We start from the raw sequence: 19,814 nt of genomic DNA, 5'->3' as shown, positions 1-19,814 counted from the left end.
CTGACGGCACTTAATCAATCATCAATCACCTGCTCAGTGGTACTTTCACAGATACTGACTTTAATGCATTCCCAGCTTGAGCCTTGAATGTTTCCAGGACTAAAACCTGGTAACTTTGGCATCAATTAAGCCCTTGGGAACTAGTAAATTCATACAGAAAAGACTAGGAATGAATATATATTCTCTTGATCCTGCACAGAAACGCCACTGCCTCTCTGTGCCTTGTATTTCACAGCCTTTCGTTTTGACTCCACTGTTGACTATTTTTGCAGGATGTCCTTGTGGTTAGTGTCAAACTTAGGAGTGCTGTTGGGGAAACTGCTGTGTTTAAAACCCCCACTCAGCCATCTAGTTAACTGGGAGATCTTGGGCCAATCAATTGCCCTCTGCCTACCCTACCTCACAGGGTTGCTGTTGTGAGTGCAGAAGTGGAGTGGGGAGCACACCTTTCCATGCATGCCCCTGACTGAGCTCTCGGATTACAGGACAAACATACAATAAACCAGCCAAGTGGGGGGGGGGGGGGAGAAAAGAAAACATCTCTCTGTATGTATCTAGTTCACAGCAGCTTCTGCCAGTCTGAACTCTGCTAGGTCACAACCAATTTGTCAGCCTTTAAGATACCACAAGCTTCTTCTGTGTGTGTGTGTTGTGTGTGTGTAAGTAAATGTACAAGGAAGGGTGTGGCTCAATGGTGGAGCACCCTTTGCATGCAAAGTGTCCCAGGTCAAGTCCGGGGGTGGGGAGCATTTCCAGGAAAGACCTTTGTCAGAAACCTTGGAGCGCTGCTGCCAGTCTGAGCAGAGCAGACCTACTCCACAGGGTTGTTGTGAGAAAGAAACCTAAGTATGCAGTACACCACTCTGGGCTCCTTGGAAGAAGAGCGGGATATATAAAATGTCAAAATAATATAAAAATAATAATAATTTAAAAACAACAACGGAGCAAGCAGACCAGCAGAGCTGCAATGCAATCTGCTTCCGCCTCAGGGGGCCAGCGGGACCCCCCGGGCGGCGCCCCCCGCAGTGCGCGCCCCCCACTCCCTCCCCGTGCGCGCCCCTCCAGCTGTTGCCTCGGCCTCTCCCCGCGTGGGCTCCTCCTCGGCCCTCTCCGGCCAGCCCATCCCTCGCACGTCACTTCCTCGCAAACTTTCCCGAGGAAATCATGCCTTTGCAAAAGTTGCTTGGCGAGTCCAGAGAAGCGGCGGGGCCGTGGGGCTGCCCCCTCCTCCCCGCCCGCTCGCCCTGACCGGAGCCGCTGGGGCAGGGCCTCTCTCCCTCGAGTCCCCCCCCCCCCTCCTCCCCGGCTCTGCATGTCCCCTTCCCCGACCTGGGCACGGGCTGGAGCCGGGCGGCAACCATGGAGCCTGACCAAGGCTGAGCCCCAGGGAGGACCGTTAGAGTGGCAAGGCGGAGAGTGCCCCACAGGCTGCTGCCCCCGAGCTGGGGGGCAGCAGCAGGAGGAGGAAAGCAGCAGCAGCAGCAGCAGCAGCGGCTCTGTCTGCCCCGGGAGCGCTCGCCCGCCGCAGGGCGAGGCGCCGCCGCCGCTGCTGCGAGAAGCATGGCCAGCGACTATACGGCTCGGAGCCTGGATAGCATCGACCTCTCTGCGCTCCGCGTAAGTGGCGCGCGCGCCTGGGCGGGCTGGTCGCGGTGGGAGGCCGCGGGCGAGGGAGGGAGGCAGGCAGGTAGCCCATCGAGGCCAGCCAGCCTTCCTTCCTTCCTTCCTTGATCGCTCTGAATAATAATTGCCATTATCCTAATTAATAGTCCAAGCCAGAGGCGCTCTTACCCCTGGAGCTTGGGGCCGAAGTCCGGGGCCCTTGGGAGGTCTCCAGATCTTCTTGAGTCTCTCTGTCCCAGGTGGTGTGGTCGCCCAGCTGAGCATGATGATGATGCTTAATTTGCAAGTTGGGGGGGCCTCCAACAGCCTTTAGGTCCAGGCTCCCAAATTACCTAGGTGCTCCTCTGGACCAAGCCTGTCTTTCAGGGCTGGTGCCCAGAGGATTACCGAGAGAATGTGTGTGAATGGTTTCAGACGCTGGGAAAGGCATCATGAATGTAGGCAGCTGCCATATGCTGAGTCAGACCCTTGGGCCATCTAGCTTAGGATTGTCTACACAGACTGGCAGCGGCTTCTCCACAGTTGGAGGCAGGAGTCTCTCTCTCAGCTCTGTCTTGGAGATGCTGCCAGGGAGGGAGCTTGGAACCTGCTGCATGTAAGCATGCAGGTACTTTTCCCAGAGCAGCACTGCCACTCTCATTATTGTTCTGGCCTACCTTTCAGGGCTGGTGTGAGGATTACCGAGATAATGTACGTGAATGGTTCAAGACCTTTGAAAAGGCATTATGAAATGTGCCTGTTACTGTTATTCTGGCCTACCTTTCAGAGCTGGTGGCTCAAATGCCAAGATAATGGTTTCAGCTACTTATAAAAGCATTATGAAACACGTCTATTGTTATTATGTCGGCCCCATTGTGACGAGATGATGGGAGTTGTAGTCCAACAACATCTGGGGACCCAAATTTGAGAACGCCTGGAGTAGAGCAGTACACCATTAATAATGTTAATAATAAATAATTTAGTTTAGGAAAAAGACGACTGCGGGGAGACATGATAGAAGTCTATAAAATCATGCATGGTGTGGAGAGAGTAGAGAGAGAGAAATGTTTCTCTTCACATAACACTAGAACCAGGAGTCATCCCATGAAATTGATTGCCAGGAAATTTAGGACCAGCAAATGGAGGTGCTTTTTCACACAACGTATGGTCACCTTGTGGAATTCTCTGCCACAAGGTGCGGTGACAGCCGACAACCTGGATGGCTTGAAGAGGGGTTTGGATAACTTCATAGGGGAGAGGTCTATCATCGGCTACTAGTCAGAGGACTGTAGGCCACCTCCAGCCTCAAAGGCAGGATGCCTCTGAGTACCAGTTGCAGGGGAGTAAGAGCAGGAGAGAGGGCATGCCCCTTTCAACTCCTGCCTGTGGGCTTCCAGTGGCATTGGTGGGCCACTATGGGAAACAGGATGCTGGAATAGATGGGCCTCCTTGGGCCTGATCCAGCAGGGCTGTTCTTATGTTCTTGCCATAGAAATCTAGAAGTTAGTGTAGTTAAGACTCCCAACAATAAATTGATAATCTGGGGAACCAAATATTGATTGTTATGGAGTAATAATATTTTAAATTCCCACTTGACCAGACATGTGGCTTTGAGCATTTGCAGTTGAGAGAGTAGAATGCCCGAGTGACTGAATCAAGTTGTTCCTGAATGGAACAGTCACAACTTTATACATACAGCCAGCAATGTCTATATTGCAAATAAAACATGCTTACTATATGGTGGTTTTCTTTTGCGGGGAGAGTGGGATGTGTGTTTGTGTGTTGTTGTTTTTTTTGTGTGGAAGGCACCCACAATTAACCTGCAAGAGACAGTGTGCAAAGTGAGAATTATTTCCACTTCACATACAGTATCTCGGTAATCCTTACAGCAACCTTGTAAGGTAGACCAGTGGTATTGTTAGCCCTATGTTAAAGAAGTGGCACTGAAGCTGAGAGACTGTGCCTTGCTTATCACTTGCTGACCACCTAGTGATTTCATGGCTGGAATGAACCTCATCCTGAGGCCTTCCTCGTTCACAGCATATTATCTTTAGAGTTATTAGAGTATTCCACTCAAGCTATCTCCACCAACAGATGTCATTGGGCCAATCTGATGTGAGTTAACTCCACCCAGCTCAGGCTGATGGACTCTTGGGATATGAAAAGAAAATGGAATCGTGAGATTTGCAATGGAAATCATGAGATTCTAGATTCTCATCTCTTCCTCATTCACAGTTATGCAGTTTGCATGTTGCAGTGATAGGCTTGAGGGAGGACTAGTCCTCAGTTAGAGTAACTGCTTGGAAGGTGTGCCTCTCCAAATAAGGAAGAAAGCCCCAGAGAATCAAATCCTTGTGGCCTAGTCCAGAGTGAGGGGCAGAGTTTACTGGACAACCGCCTGTAGAGATGTAGGGAAGGGTGTGTTAGAGTTCAGTTCTTCCCTGGAGGCCTCAGAGTGAGGTCTGATCAGCAGTTCTTGTAGGGGAAAAGAGAGACTAACAGCCTTGGCCTGGGAATCAACTGGAAGTTCCTTACCTGGAAATAACTAGAAAGGATAGGGACCAGTTTAGCTAGACATGTCAAGGAGTTTATTTTTGTCTAAGTGCTTGGATTTGACCTCATGGTTCTTGTAGTTCCTGAGGAAGAGTTTTGCTTGAATTGGAGCAGCAGTTGTTGATGCCTCTATAGTTTTCCTTATCGTCCAATTCTTAATAAATCCTTGTTGTTATAGAGTGTCACTCTAAAGAGTCCTGCCCTAGTCGCATGGTCCTGCCATAGTCGCACAGTCCTTGGAGTGAGGGAGATACGAAGAAGATAGGGAGCAGTAGAGTTGGGGGGGCCCAGGTTCTTTGAACCCATCCACTCAATTATAGCTACACCCCTGGGCCCAGAGTCTTAATCAAGAAGCGATTCCCATAAATATCGCCCTATGAGTGCAAAAGGAGAAAGCAAAATCATCCTGCAACGTGCAGTCCTTTTCCATTAGGAGGAGTAACATAAATCCTGCTGGTTTTTGTTCATCACACAGAATTTAAAAAAGATCCCATCACATCTCACAGCCTTTTCCCAGCCGGGGGAAGGAGGGCTGGTACATCAGGTATAAAATCCATCACTTCAGTTAAACTTCAGTGGAGAGATTTATATATACCCCCCAAAATTAATATGAACTCCAGAGACCAGTTCCTTGGTATCTGGCGGATACAATTTATCACTCTTGTTAATTTCTTCTGGAGGGTATCGCTAGAGATTTCTGTGGAATAGGATTGATTTTGCAGGGGATCTTCTCAGCAGCAGTCTGTAAGGCTGGGGCTGATACCTTGCAGCTTTTCTGCATGATCTGTCAAAGTCTGATCCACCAAGCTTTTGCATGATAGCCCCACAAGTTTGTTCTTGGTGACTCCATTCTAGCTACCATCAGTTGCAACTAAAGCAACAGCCGTGTGCTTGCTTATTTTGTTGCAAGACCCATTGAACATAGTACAGACTTCTGGGAAAGTCTGTCTCGGGTTCCCAACCTTAATAAGGAAGTGTACCCCCTTCTGTTGCAAACCTTCAGGAACCCCATAGAGATGTTTAGTGTTTATATATGTGTGTATATACAAACACACACGGAAGAGGAGAGCTAGTCTTGTGGTAGCAAGCATGACTTGTCCCCTTAGCTAAGCAGGGTCCGCCCTGGTTGCATATGAATGGGAGACTAGAAGTGTGAGCACGGGAAGAGATTCCCCTCAGGGGATGGGGCCACTCTGGGAAGAGCAGAAGGTTCCAAGTTCCCTCTCTGGCTTCTCCAAGGTAGGGCTAAGAGAGATTATTCCTGCCTGCAACCTTGGAGAAGCCGCTGCCAGTCTGTTAAGATAATACTGAGCTAGATAGACCAATGGTCTGACCCAGTATATGGCAGCTTCCTGTGTTCCTACGTTCCAGTTATGGGAGTGGTTGCTCTAGTCACTGGCTTACATCCAGACTGTTACTCATGAGTAACATCTATTGAAATTAATAGGACAAGTAAACTTGTCCCTTTAATTTTAATAGGACTGCTGCAGATGAGTAACTTAGTCTGTATGTACATCAGTGACTGGAGTAAAGGTGTGCCGATGAGTCGGTGTCGACTCCTGGCGCCCACAGAGCCCTGTAGTTGTCTTTGGTAGAATACAGGAGGGGTTGACCATGGCCTCCTCCCGTGCACTATGAGATGATGCCTTTCAGCACCTTCCTATATCGCTGTGTTTCCCATAGTCTGAGAAACACACCAGCAGCCCCTCTCATAACTGTAACATTTAAATTTGTGTATGTAGGCTTTTACAAACACAAATTTGAGTGCTGGAGTTAGGGAGGCAGGCAGTTACAGTCACTGGCTCACTTCCTAAGCAGTCTTATTGAAATTAATGGGACCAATAAACCTGTCCTATTAATTTCAGTGGGAGTGCACTGTTCAGAGCTGATTTTCGGAAGCCTGTCAGTCAGGCTGAGGGGAGGGGTACCCTGAGCTGCTGCACGTAGCCAGCCAGTCAGAGCAGGGGAGGAGGGTGTCCACCCTCGCCACCCCCTTCTGCAGCGGACGCATCGTGGAGGATGCGTTGGCTTCAAGCCCGGGATCCTCAAATGGGGAACAAATAAAGTGACTGCAACGTGGGAAGGCAGGAGAGGTCTGAGTACCTCCCTCCCGGGTGCTAGTGATCCCCTCCCGGGGGTACCCTCCCTCCTTCCCGGATACTAATGCCCTCTGTTGGAAACCCCTGGTGCCCACCAGATTCTGCTACAAATATTTATATACTGCTTCTCACCAAAAGTAGGCACCAGCAATAACCACTGGAGGGATGCTGTGCTGGGGTTGTATAAGGATAGTTGCTCTCCCCCTGCTTAATATAAAAGGGAATCACCACTTTGTGAGCTGCCTTTTTGCCCATTTAGAAGGGGTCTAACTGATTCCTCTAGGAAGCTCAGCTGGAGGGCACGAGGTCAGCAGGCTTCCTCCTCTCCGCACCCTAGCAGCTGTTGTTCAGTGGGATACTGCCTCTGAACATGGAGGCTCTGTTTAGCTGTTGTGGGTAGATAGATCTGATAGATGATAGATCTGTCCTCTGTAAATTTGTCTGGTCCCCTTATAAAGTATTCTTCGCTTGGCATGTACTCTACCGCCAAACGATGACCACTCTCCTAAGAAAGAAACCAAGTCTCTTACCTTTCTTGAACTAACCCAAAAGATCCCTAGATCCCTAACTTCTTAGTCTTTCTTTCCAGGGATTGGGTAGAATAAATGAAGGGAAAAACTAAACACATCACTAACGTTTTACATTGAACAAAATGCTATTCTCTCACAATGTACCAAAAAACAGTTTAAAAAAATAAATCCTTGCCTAGTTGCCTGGAGGTCAGTCCTGCTCGCCACAGGTGACTAAGCCAATAGCTAATTACAAGCTGGTTTTCAGCGGAGATGACCTTGCAAGATTAAACTAGGTCTTGCCAGAGGCAGCCGTGATAATGGTGGCAGACTCTCAATTTGGTCCTTGCTGTGTCCTTGTTCTGATCGGAGCCCTCGATCTATGTGGTACATTGGAGCTTAGTCTTCTAACTTGGCCAAGTTCTTAATTATCTTAGAGCTGGACACATCTTTGATGTCGTTTTTCCTCTGTGCTCGCATTTGGTCGCCCAGAGCCAGTATGGCCCTTTGCTATCCAAGCACTGCCAAGTTTGCTCCATTTCCTTTGACAGATGCCAAAATCCTGACCCAAACATTCATCACTTTGAGGTTAATTACTGTAATGCACTGTACCATATGCTGCTCTTCTTGCTTTGTCTTTATCATTGGACAAGAAAGTCCAAAAGGCTGAAGCAAGACAGCTGACCTGGATGCCACAGAGGCAGCTTGCTGTATTTATCCTCCTCTGTATGGCTGTGAGAAAGAGAGCTCCACAGGAAACCAGAGCTTAATGTACTTCCTTCATACTTAAGCCAGGTGGAAGCCAAGTTTTGCAGTTTTGATTTTATTTTCTGTAGTGGGTGCAGGCATGAGAAGGTGTTTTTCAATAGTGTTTTTATTTTCAGATGTATATCCTGTGCCGTTTGACCACAAGAACTAGGCGTCTGGCAGTAAAACGCGTTGAAACAACCCTGTAAAAAAACGCACCCAAAACCCAACCTCTTTCTTGTAAAGCTCATTTTACATCTCTAAAGTAACTTGCAGAAAATCTGTAATTTGCAACCAAAGTTTTATTGTTTAGGAAAACAGCCAAAAATTGCTCTCACTTTGAAATGTTTCAAAGTCCTTGCATAAAAGACCCACCCTTAATAAAACTGGTTAGGGTAGTTCAGGTTTTCTGCAGATTAGTTTAGTTATGTGCAAGATAAGCTTTGCAAGAGAGTAGATGGAAATTGACTAAGATTAGCTGTATTAGAGCAGAAGAAAACCATCTTTCAGTAGGATCCATGTTTACGCCCTGAAGGAACACAGTTTTATGCAAGTACTTAAATACTCAAGCCAGTCTTGTGAGCCTTACTTTCAGCCAGTGATCATGATGGGAAGCAACAGGTGGAGATGTTTCTACTAGGTCCAGGGAGACAATATTGGAGGAAAAAAATCCTCTCTTGTGTTCCAAAATGAAGCAACAGTTGCTAGTTAAGTGGTTATGCACCACCCTTTGAAACCGCATAATATTTGTACTGCCCTGGTTTGGCACCGGCTCCTCTGTGATTTTTGGATAGGCATTCCCCCCTATCTTCCTTCTCTTCCAAGCTGTTTTTAGAAAAATGGGTTGGCCTGGGTGAGCACAGTTTGATTTTTTTGTTCTGTCCGTGCTTTACCAGAATAGCTGTGGCTCCCTTGCATTGATATTTCCACATTCCAGAACTTGCCATCCACATGGTTCTGGACACAGCTGCTGTTCTGTTAACTCTTTGCAGGGTGGAAATGCTTCCGTGCTGATTGATTTCAGTAGGACATGAGCCTTATTCTCAATACCTCTTATTCTCAGTGTGCCAGAACGACTCAGCCCTTACACAGCTCCTGTTGTCCATTATAAGGATGCTTGTGCAGGAGACTTTCCCACTGAATTGCACATACCCCAAAGCTTTTATTAACTGAATTCTGGATCACAAGAACTGGTCTTGTGGTAGCAAGCATGACTTGTCCTCCCAGCTAAGCAGGGTCCACCCTGGTTGCATATGAAAGGGAGACTAGAAGTGTGAGCACTGTCAGATCTTCCCCTTAGGGGATGGAGCTGCTCTGGGAAGAGCATCTAGGTTCCAAGTTCCCTCCCTAGCGGCATCTCCAAGATAGGGTTGAGAGAGATTCCTGCCTGCAACCTTGGAGAAGCTGCTGCCAGTTTGTGAAGACAATACTGAGCTAGATGGACCTATGGTCTGACTCAGTATATGGCAGCTTCCTATGTTCCTAGGTGTCTTTCCATGTGAGATGCTGGTCTGCTTTAAATAAGAATTAATAATACACTTCTTTATCTTTCTCCCCGACTCCAGGATCCAGCAGGGATATTCGAACTGGTGCAAGTTGTTGGCAATGGGACATATGGACAAGTCTATAAGGTTTGGGAACTTTAAAAAAAAAATCAATATATTTCATGGCAAATGGGCAGAACTGAACACCACGACTATTGCATTATTTTGTTGTTGTCTTAATACAGTGTAATTAATTCTACCTGATCCTAAACAAAGCTGTGGTCTGTATTAGAAGTTTCAGTGTGTTTCTCCTCTCCTTTTTCTAATGTGTGAAAAACTATGATGACTGCTCCATAGGTGTTCTTTCTCTCCCGTTATTTATTTATTTTAAAATATTCATACTCTGCCCCTCCAGTTCACTACTGCTCGGGGCAGCTCACAACGTTTATAAAATAGTTACAATGTAAAACCTGACTAATAAAATGCACCAAATTAAGCTAAACGAGTTAAAAATCCAAGCTAAAACCACAATCAAAATTACACATTTTGAAATTTTAGATTATGAGTTATTTTTTTTTAAAAACCCAACAACTAAGAATGGTCTTTCTTGCAGTCATTCTTCAATATTTTTCCACCCAGTGCTGAGACAAAATACAGTACGTGATCAGGGATGTCATGATGGGAATATATTTTTCCCTTGATTTGACACTTGGGGAATACAGTATTTAGTTAGCCTGAAGTTTCTCCTTTGGTTCTCCAGACACTACGTGGTTTTCTCTCCATTTCAGTGCTGAACCCTGAGCAGTTTTAGACTCGCACGCATGAATTGCAAACAAAAAACAGCCAGGTCTCCCTCCCCTCTCTTCTCTGAGACCATCCCATTTGGGGAGATATTACTGGCAATCTGTCTGTCGTCTGTGGTGTGGACATCATCCTCTGCTTAAACATCCTGCCTAGCATGCAACATTTCCCTGAGGAAGTGCATCATGCTATGGCGTTGGAGGCCAGCCATATTGTTAGGCAGGATGAAGGGGTCTGCCTCAGGGTACCATTAAAAAGCAACAAATTTTCAGTCATTTGGCTGAGTTAATGCCTTTGCCACCACAGAGGTCTTCTGTTTAGATTTTCTGCCTCGGGCACAAAACTGTCCTTTTGGTGAGGAGGGTGTTTAACGCAGTGGTAGAGAACATCCTTTGCATGCAGAAGCTCCCAGATTCAAATTCCAGGGATCCTGTTTGTGGTCGAGCCTATGTAGCAGGTCTCTGGAAAAAGAAACATACGGCAGCCAAAGACCATCGCAGCTGGGGATGCTGGGAGTTGTAGTCAGCAACTTCTGAAATTCCCTCTTAGAGGGAATGCTGGTTGGGCCTTTCCTTGACTGTCTACATCAGGGATTCTCAAAGTTGGGTCACTAGATGGTACTGGACTGGTCTTTGGTTGGGGATTATGGGAGTTGAAGTCCAATGACATCTGGAGACCCAACGTTGAGAATCCCTGGACTACATTGTCCTGCAGTGTTGGCAGGATCCGAGCAATCGGTGAAGGTGGCATGACAAGAGCTTTGCGTTTGGTTTTTCTTTCTGGAAAGTGCTTTTTCTTTGGTCTCATTTCCCACATTTCTGGTTTCATGCTAAAGCACCTAACTGAGAATGCAAGAGAGCAGTTTTTCTTCAGAGCAGGGAGAACGACATACAATATAGATTTATTTATGTTTCAGTGATTTTAAAAAAAAACAACAGCCAAGAGCAGCACAATGAATTGCATGGCCTTGTTAAATTATGAAGCAGTGAGTGCCTTGAAGCCTGAAGTGGATGGGAGTGCCTTGGGCAATTACTTGCAGGCTAAATTTAAGAAATGTGTACAGAAAAGGTGCCAAAAAATATTTTTTTCAAGAAGTTGGAAGAAGGAATCGACTCTGCTGTGGCCTTGAGCCTGATATTTGTTTTATAGATACCCCACACAGTTATGGCTGTTTACAGGTACTTTGTCCATTTAATAATTCTTGTTCATTATATAGCTCATTGCAGAAATCTTGTATTTCAAGCTCCTTGCGTCTGTCTGTGTGCATGAGAGAGAGAGAGAGGATGGCTTCCATTGGTTCCACAACCGGACTCTTTGTGGGGGCTGTGCTGGGGTCTTCCTCAGGGGCCCTACTTGACCTGGGTTTCTTCTTGGGCCAAGCTGGGGGTCTTCTCTCATCCGAGGTTCTTCAGGGGCCATGTCAGAGTCCTCTGCTGAGGATTCCCTTGAGCCTGAACAGATTCTGACATGTTGCTAGGGAGGGGGGCAGTTCTCAGAGGGAACAGACAGGCTGGTGAGAGTCAGTGGGGCACTAGGGGGGGAATATGGGGGGCACAGAAGGGGCAAAGTGATTTTCTTGGTGGGTGAGCTGGGTCCCGCGTTGAGATTCCTGAAACAGAAATGGAGAGGCAGATAGGGGGGCAAACTACTTGTCTTAGAGGGTGCTTCCCCCCACCCTGATTTGGAGCCACCCTTAGTGTGGGTTGCCTGGTTGCTATCTCCTGTCCCTCTTTTAAAACAAATTTGGCATTTACCCAGTTGTGATAAAAATTTCTAGTAAGCATTTTTGTTGACAGGGAATGTCTAGCAAACTGTTAAAACTTGCATGCCAAGCCTAAGTTATGGGACCTTTAATTTTCCTAGCACATCCAAGACCTGAATACAAGAAACGGTGCTCTTAAAGCAGTGTTATTAACTGCATTTGAAGACATCCCCCCATCTCTCTCTCTCTCTGCTTTTTCTCCCTTCCTTCCTCTGCCTCTCCCAACAATGTCTAGGGTCAGCAGACGGAAACAACTTAGAGGAAACTCCACGCAGGAAACCGTATAGCATTTCCCCTCCTCTGGTTTGCTGGAGGTGGTTTCTGCCCTCAGACCTCTCTGCTTGCACACAGAAATGGTGTAATCACAAAGGGCCTGTAGCAACCCTGCTAACTGGGCAAAGAGGCACCTTTTACCGTGGTGATTCTCTTTATTTAGCAGGGGGAGAGTAACTGGCCCTATCCACCCCCAGCACAGCATCCCTCCAGTGGCTGTTGCTGGCGTCTGTCTTATGTTTCTTTTTTAGATTGTGAGCCCTTTGGGGACAGGGAGCCATCTTATTTATTTATTATCTCTCTGTGTAAACCGCCCTGAGCCATTTTTGGAAGGGCGGTATAGAAATTGAATTATTAATAATAATAATAATAATAATAAATAACAGGGCACTTTCCAGACTAGCTACTCATCAGCAACGAAATGCCTCCATTCGGGCAAGTCGCATTTGGGACTTAAACAGCAGGGGGAACAGTCTCGCAGCAACTAACAACCCGAAAGAACCGCAACTTTTTCACGTTGGATATACGACGTACTTGCTCTATATCGCCGTGATTAAATTCGCAACAAGGCATTGGAAATGTGAACGGCCCCCTGCTGTCTGCATAGGGACTACAGTGTCACGACGCAGGAAGCGTGGAAGCACACTTCCGAGATACGTCCTGATTCCCGTTGTAGGGTCTAGTCTGGAAAGCGCCGATAACCCTTCTTTTTGTAAGGTTCAGTAACTTTGGCCCTGAAACCTGCTGTGCGGCTGGTTACATGGTGCCCCTAACCACGTGTGGCAGCTGAAGAAGTCAGACTGAGAGCTTGTAAGTTGCAGGTACCTCCCACTGTCCTCGGCGTTGTGCTAAATTTTCTCTGTTCTGGTCTCTGGCTCCACCCTTGGTAGCTAAAGCCTGCCTGGCACATCCTCTCTGACTTCTGCGTGCTTTGCCAATAAGCAAACTGTGGACACTGTTTATAATTGTCATGTGTGATTCTGGTTGCCTTTTAAAGATAAGCGTCATGGCTCATATTCCTCAAGCTCTTGATTTTCTTTCCTTACCAAAATACTCTGTGTAGCAATTATGTAATTTTAAAAAACGAAGTTATTTGAGAAAAGCAAAAATACTTTTTCTTCACTTTCCTCTCTCTTTTCAAATGTATTCTTTGGAAACCAGGCGGCTTCTAGGTCTATTGAGTAAAAGGTTGTGATGTTTTATTTGTGTTAGTGTTCTCCCCCGTCCCCCAAAGAAAATAAAAGACACCTGGGATTTTAAAAGAAAAATGAATAAACAATTTACACATCATTTCTGCTACGCTGCATTTGCTTAAATATCTTGCTTTTATAACTTTCTGTCGGAGCGCATTTCTCCTAAAATGCATAAAGAAAGGGACATTTATAAAATATGCTGTTGATTTAGATAATGGACTCGATGATTTATTTACATGCATTGTCCGCAAATGTAGTTTACAACGAACCTGAGAAATAAAAAAAGGAGTCTGAAAGAGAAATTGCGTCACTTCGATATTCGCCCCGTCCAGCTTCACATGAAAGATTGATTAAATTAGTTCAAGCAGTCCATTTTAAAAAGAGGCCAAATGGCTTCTGCAGATATTTGATCACAAAATAGACATTCCTTATGGCAGGAATCCGGGGAGGCCAGCACACCTGCAGTGGCGCTGCCACTTGAGAGCCGCCCGGGGCTGGGGGCAGAAGTGCGGGTTCCCCCTTTGCTGCCCCTCTCTGCCCGGGAGCAGATGACTTGTGTTGACTGCAGTGAAGGATAGGCGGTTTCTATCTGACCTTGCTTTGCTAAGAACTTCAGATCCTGGTTGCATATTCTGGCTAAGCCATTGTTTTGGGTTTTTTAAAAAAAGAAACACTGCAAAGCACACTTAAACTCCTGGCATCCTAAGAAAGCCTGTGTACTTCTAGGGACTGCAGGGGTGGTGGCAGGAATCCCTCAGCCCCTCCCTCGTTCCTCATTCTAGCTTTGCCTCCCTTTGAACCTTTTTATTGCAAGCTATTGAGAGTTTATACAAAATATGCATTAACTGATAACCGTGTTCTTCATGGTAAGACCCAGGAGCCAGTGGCCACCCCATCAAGCCTAAGTTCCCCTGCCAACTGAGCAAAAAGGCATCTTTTTAAAGTGGTGATTCTCTTGCATTTAGCAAGAGGAGAGCAACTGGCCCTATCCACCCACAGCACAGCATCCCTCCAGGGGCTGTTGCTGGTGTCTATCTTATGCTTCTTTTTAGACTGTGAGCCCTTTGGGGACAGGGAGCCATCTTTATTTATTTATTTTTTCCCCTCTACGCAAACTGCTTTGGGGACTTCTATTGAAAGGAAAGGAAAGATCATGCTGTCACTCCTGGTGACCACAGAGCCATGTGGTTTTTGTGGTAGAATACAGGAGGGGTTGACCATTGCCTCCTCCCACACAGTATGAAATGATGCCTTTCAGCACCTCCCTAGATCACTGCTGCCTGATATAGGAGTTTCCCATGTTCTGCGAAACAGACCAGTGGGGATTCGAACTAACTAACTAACTAACTCTTGCTCCCTAGGCATGTCACTTCCCTGCTGAGCCTTTAGGTGGCTTTCTATTGAAAAGCGGTATATAAATATTCATTGTAGTCGTCGTCGTCATGAGTGCCCCCTGATTCATTGTTTATTGGGCCTGTGTGGAACTGTGGCTGAAGCTTAATACTCTGCATAGTCTTGAATAATTGCGGAGACTACTGATTTATAAGGTTCTATGCCCCTTTTCTCCATAAAGGCAGATTCTCTCTCTCTCTCTCTTTGGCTTTTCGGTTGCTGGTTGGCTAGTTTTTTTGCTCACTCTTTAGTGTTGTGTTGCTTCGTTTTTATTGCTGTTACCAGCAGTTTTAAAGATCGTTGTTAGCCGCCTTGAGCACCCCCTCGTTGGAGAGGGAAAGCAGGATATATATATCTTGATATAAATAAAATGGCCTCATGGCATCTTCCGATAATAAAATACAATGCCGAAAACAAAACAGCAAAAATATAGGCAGGAGACGGCTTTTCTTCTAATAAATGCATATTGGTGAACTGATTTATGTAAATATATAGGCATTTGGGGCTCGCTGTTGGGGGCAAACCAGAAAGAACAGCCTAGCCAGCACTGCCACTGCATACAGCTGAAGAAAGTGCCCCGTCGGGGTCTGGCTGAGTCGGCATGCAGCTCCCGTGGTGGGAGCCACACTCTTGGGGCGTGGTGGTGGGGACGGACAGGGAGACCCCAGGCAGGAGTTTCTACGGTGTTGCCACTGACGTGGGTCTCCGGATGTCTCAAGGCAAATTGCCCAAATTTACCCCACCTTCCCAAAGGACGAGGCTTCCAGCCAAATTCACCCCACCTTCCCAAAGGACGAGGCTTCCAGCCAAATTCACCCCACCTTCCCAAAGGACGAGGCTTCCGACAGTCATTCAACAGGGAAGAGGTGAGCAATAGGATAGGAAAATGGATGGAAGAAGTCACAGCTCTCGATTCGGGCTGAATCGGTTTGACTCTCCGGGTTGCAACCTGGCCATCCTGAGCTTTACTCCTGGGCTGGGAAAGCAATTTTGTCAGCCGGTCCAAGAAACGTGCAGTCCGAGTGGTGGTTCCCTCCCGCCCCTTGAGCAAAGTTTGCCTTCCTTGCCTGTGTTCCTTTTAAAGTCGCCAGCCGTGGTTCTTTTTCTGTTATCCATTAGATCAGGCATCTGTTGTCGACTGTTTAGCTATTGTCTTGGAACTGCTCGGTCAGCTGTATTTTCCCCTCAAGAGTTCTGGTCGTCTGGCTGATTTTCAGTTTGTTTAGGCTGATCCTCCTTTAAAAAAAAAAAAAATCAAGATCAAAAATAGGAAGTTAGCAATGAAGGTTTGTAATTTACCCACATAGAATAAATTGAAGGGTGTGGGAGCTAACAAAATGTCCAGTGGCCTCATCGTGCAATTCCACTGATTTTTTTTTTTTGCCTAGTTTCAAGGAGCAGTCCTCACATATATACTCTTGGAGTTTTCTGTACTTTCCCCTGTAATAAGGGGCTTGGCTTTCTGAAGCTCTTGCTCTCTAAATGCCCTTTTTTGTAATGGGTCTGGAGAAGGAGGATGTCAAAGCCTGATGGGATTTCTTTAGAAGGTGAGCCTACCTGCCCCCAGTATGTGCTGGGGCCAGAAGTCCGGTCTCCCTAGGTGGGCGCTCTGGGTCTGCAGCTATAAAGAACAGCCACCTGCAGACCCCACTGAACCCGGGGATTCAGATATGCACTCCTTATCCCATGCCTGGATCCCGCTCACACCGCAGGGTTTTCCTCGATCACTCCCAAATCCTCAAGAGCAAAGATCGTGGGTAGCCTGGACAGAGGCTATGAACAGAAAGCAGAGCACCCACCTGGCAGCATAATGTCTCAACTCCCCAGACATGAGGCTATGACCCTGGCTTGTGCTTCCGGAACTGGGTCCTCCATCGTTGCATAAGAACATAAGGAAAAACCTTGCTAGATCAGACCCAAAGCCTATCTAATCCAGCGTTGGAAGCCACAGGCAGGAGTTGAGGGCATGCCCTCTCTCCTGGTGTTACTCCCCTGCAACTGGGATCCAGAGGCATCCACCCCCCAGCACAGGACCTCCAGTGACTGTTGCTGGTGTCTATCCTATGTTTCTTTTTAGATTGTGAGCCCTTTGGGGACAGGGAGCCATCTTATTTATTTATTATTTCTCTGTGTAAACCGCCCTGAGCCATTTTTTTGGAAGGGCGGTACAGAAATCAAACAAACAAACAACAAAACAAACATCCTGCCTCTGGGGCTGGAGGTGGCCCATAGCCCTCCGACTAGTAGCCGTTGATGGACCTTTTCGCCATGAAGTTTGTTTGTTTGTTTGTTTGTTTAACATATTTTATACCGCCCCAAACACAAGTTCTCTGGGCGGTTTACAAAACAATATAAACCAATAAAAAGATTGACACATGTCAACAATTAAAATATAAAAAGTTAAGACTATTAAAACAGTATCTAATTAAAAGCCTGGGTGAACAAGCCTGCGCCTTGACTGCCCTTTTAAAAGTTGTAAGAGATGGGGAGGCTCTTATTTCAGCAGGGAGTGTGTTCCAAAGCCAGAAGAGCCGGTGGCAACTGCAGACGAACCTCTCCAGATGATCTCAATGGGCGTTGTAGCTCATAGCAAGGAAGACGTTCTCTTAAATACCCAGGGCCCAAGCTTTGAAATGGAAAAAGAAAAAGGCAGCTCTTCCTAGTGAGGCAACAAGGCCACTTTGGGGGCTCTGTTGTGCATTTCACTAGGTTTGCACAGGAGAAGCTCCTGGTGAATGGTGTCATGAATAGTGGGTGGGGGTGAGAAGTGCCTGTTGGATTTTCCACCTCCTGAATTTCCAAAATGTGCTGCCAGCACTCAAAAAGTAGGAATATATCTTTTGATTTTAGTGGATGCTGTGATTTGGAAGCCTCCCTCTTCCCTGCTTTAAAAACAAGGTCGTTCTTTTAAAGCCGGGGTGTTTCGGCGGGGGGTGCGGGGGGAGTTGAGCTTATTAACAGATTTATAGTTGGCATGACAACAGTGAACTGATCCAGACTGCCATTGCAGAAGTGTGAAAGTGTACATATGTGTGTGTGTGTGGTTTTTTTTTTTTTTTAAATCTTCAAGTATTTCCTGGGCTTCCTTTTTGTATTTTCCTGTATTTGCTTTTTGAGAAACATCGTTTTGAGGACCTGCTCATTTTCAAATGAGTCCTGCGCATTCTGCACGCACAGAGCTCCGAGAAGGTGCCCCGTGGGAGACAGTTTAGCTGGACCTTTTCCTACTGGTCTGGCTTCTGCACCATGCCGCTGACACCACCACCACCACACTGCCACGTATGCAGCGTTGCAGTCAGGTAGCAGACTGCCGCTGCAGGGGGTGCTGTGGAAGCCTTCTCCCCTCAAGAAATTTCCAGGCCCCTGTATGCTCCTCTTGTTCTTAGAGGACTAAGTCTCTAGTCCTTATGAAAGTGTAAGGAGAAGCACGCAAGCAGTATTCTGCCCTGTTGCTCAGTAAGAAAGGAACTTGCTCCTGCTATCCTGGCCAGTGTGTGTCAGGGCACCCAGTGGACTGGCAAGCACTAAGCCCTTGCTTTTAAATGCTCCGGTTAAAATTCATTGTATGGATGCCTCTGAGTACCAGTTGCAGGGGAGTAACAGCAGGAGAGAGAGCATGCCCTCAACTCCTGCCTGTGGCTTCCAGCGACATCTGGTGGGCCACTGTGCGAAACAGGATGCTGGACTAGGTGGGCCTTCTTGGGCCTGATCCAGCAGGGCTGTTATGTTCTTATTAATACTGAATAACTTTAAACCTATCAAACTGTTTGGGTTGATGTGCTGGCCCTTGTGGAAGTGGTGTGATGGAGCAAAACGTGCCGTCACTCTTCTGCTCAAAAATGATTTCCAAGCCAATTTACATAATATGCAAATTAGGCACCCGGATTTGGAAAGCCAGCATAGGACAACCGTACTAGATTTGGACATGGCTGTTATGACTCCCGGCTTCTCTTGAGCACTGAATGCAGTGAGACAAAAGTGAAGCAGAAATGGACTCGGATACCTTTCTGAGGAAAAGACAGTCAGGTCTGTGGCTACCCAGCAAGAGAAATGAAGCCCGTCCATGGCTCATACCAGAAGACAAGCCTGAGCTGGATGGTTTGAGTCAGGCCTTATCATCACACCACTCTCTCAGCCTGTTTCTGTTTAATCGGCTTTTGTGCTGGCCTGTATTTCCCAGTAGCTTTGGCCAGAGTTCAGTGGGGGTGCACTGGTTCAGTTTCAGCCTCATTGCATGAAGTAACGGCCTTCACGAGTAACGGCTTATCTCTTAGTAGTGAAACCAGACAAGATGGAGAAACGGATGGAACGTGGTTCTGGAATAGAGTTGCCATGCCTCCTGAAATTCCTGGTTTCACCCCGATTTTAAGCATCTCACCCAGATTGCTTAGCCCACCCAGATTTACCTGGATTTCAGCTTTCATCTTTTAAAAAAAGCTAAGCTCTAGCCCTTGTAGAAGTGGAGTGATGGAGCAAAATGTGCAGTCACTCTTCTGCTCCAAAATTATTTTCAAGCCAGTTTACATAAAATGCAAATTAGGCAACTGGATTTGGAAAGCCAGCATTTGGCAACCCTATTCTGGAAGATAGCTTGGGAATCAAAGCAAAGTCTTAACTGTGCTTTTAATCACTTCAGGGCCAAACTACATGCTACGATGACTATAGGCCCATTCACGCATTACGTTCAACACTTGTACAATGAGTGTATGGTGTGCACAGGTACAGGCATTCACATGTTATGTTGAATGCAGGTACAGAAATACATTTCCTATGTGTACTATGCATTTGAAGGGTCTATATCCAGGTTCACTTTTAAAATGAAACCCGGTACAGTCAAACACATGTACGAGTGTACAGGCATCTGTACACTCAAACAGCATAACGTCTGAATCGGGCTTATGCTTGTCAGTCATGTGCACGTTTTATCCCTTTTAAAGAGCAGCCATGGTATGCATGCGTGTGTGTTGACCATGACTGCAGCATAAAGGGAAAGGGGCTCTTAATGAACCCTTTGCCATGATCCCAATCCAGATGTCTCTCTCCACATCTGCTCTTTAGTGCATGAGAAATAAGTATATTTGGCCCTCAGTGGTGGCATTAAAAAGAAAAGAAAAATCCTGAGGGGAGAGTGCATTTTCTAACTTACCTATGCTGAATCTGAACACAAAACTGAACCTGCCACCGAGATATTTTAGTACTGGCCTTTCCTACGAGGTGATTTAAACATATGGAATGGGTCTTCTTCCGGACTGTATAAAGTTGTCAAGGAATCTTATGGCGAAAAATTTCCTCTAATTAACTGCCATCAAAGAAAGATGGGTTTTTTCAAGCCCAGCTGTTGCAGCGGGTGATGGAAATCATTAGCTCTGGTTTTAAATGGTGTAACTCTGGAGAGATGG

At 46.6% G+C, this 19,814-nt stretch overlaps 1 protein-coding gene across 4 annotated transcripts in view; it reads left to right on the top strand.

Annotated features, from left to right (window-relative positions):
• The first annotated feature begins 1,163 nt into the window (after positions 1–1,163).
• NRK (Nik related kinase) overlaps positions 1,164–19,814 on the top strand; it is a 95,343-nt gene continuing 76,692 nt past the window's right edge. For all 4 annotated transcript variants that reach the window (XM_053273782.1, XM_053273781.1, XM_053273780.1 and 1 more), the window contains exons 1-2: positions 1,164–1,617; positions 9,076–9,141. In XM_053273782.1, the coding sequence (XP_053129757.1) occupies positions 1,561–1,617; positions 9,076–9,141 (123 nt within the window). In that variant the 5' untranslated portion in view covers positions 1,164–1,560. The remainder of the gene's footprint in view (positions 1,618–9,075; positions 9,142–19,814) is intronic.

Source organism: Hemicordylus capensis, chromosome 11, assembly GCF_027244095.1.
Source record: "Hemicordylus capensis ecotype Gifberg chromosome 11, rHemCap1.1.pri, whole genome shotgun sequence".
In the NCBI taxonomy this organism is placed as follows: Eukaryota; Metazoa; Chordata; class Lepidosauria; order Squamata; family Cordylidae; genus Hemicordylus; species Hemicordylus capensis.
The sequence above is the reverse complement of the archived record's forward strand: the minus strand, read 5'-3'. Positions and strand labels throughout refer to the sequence as shown.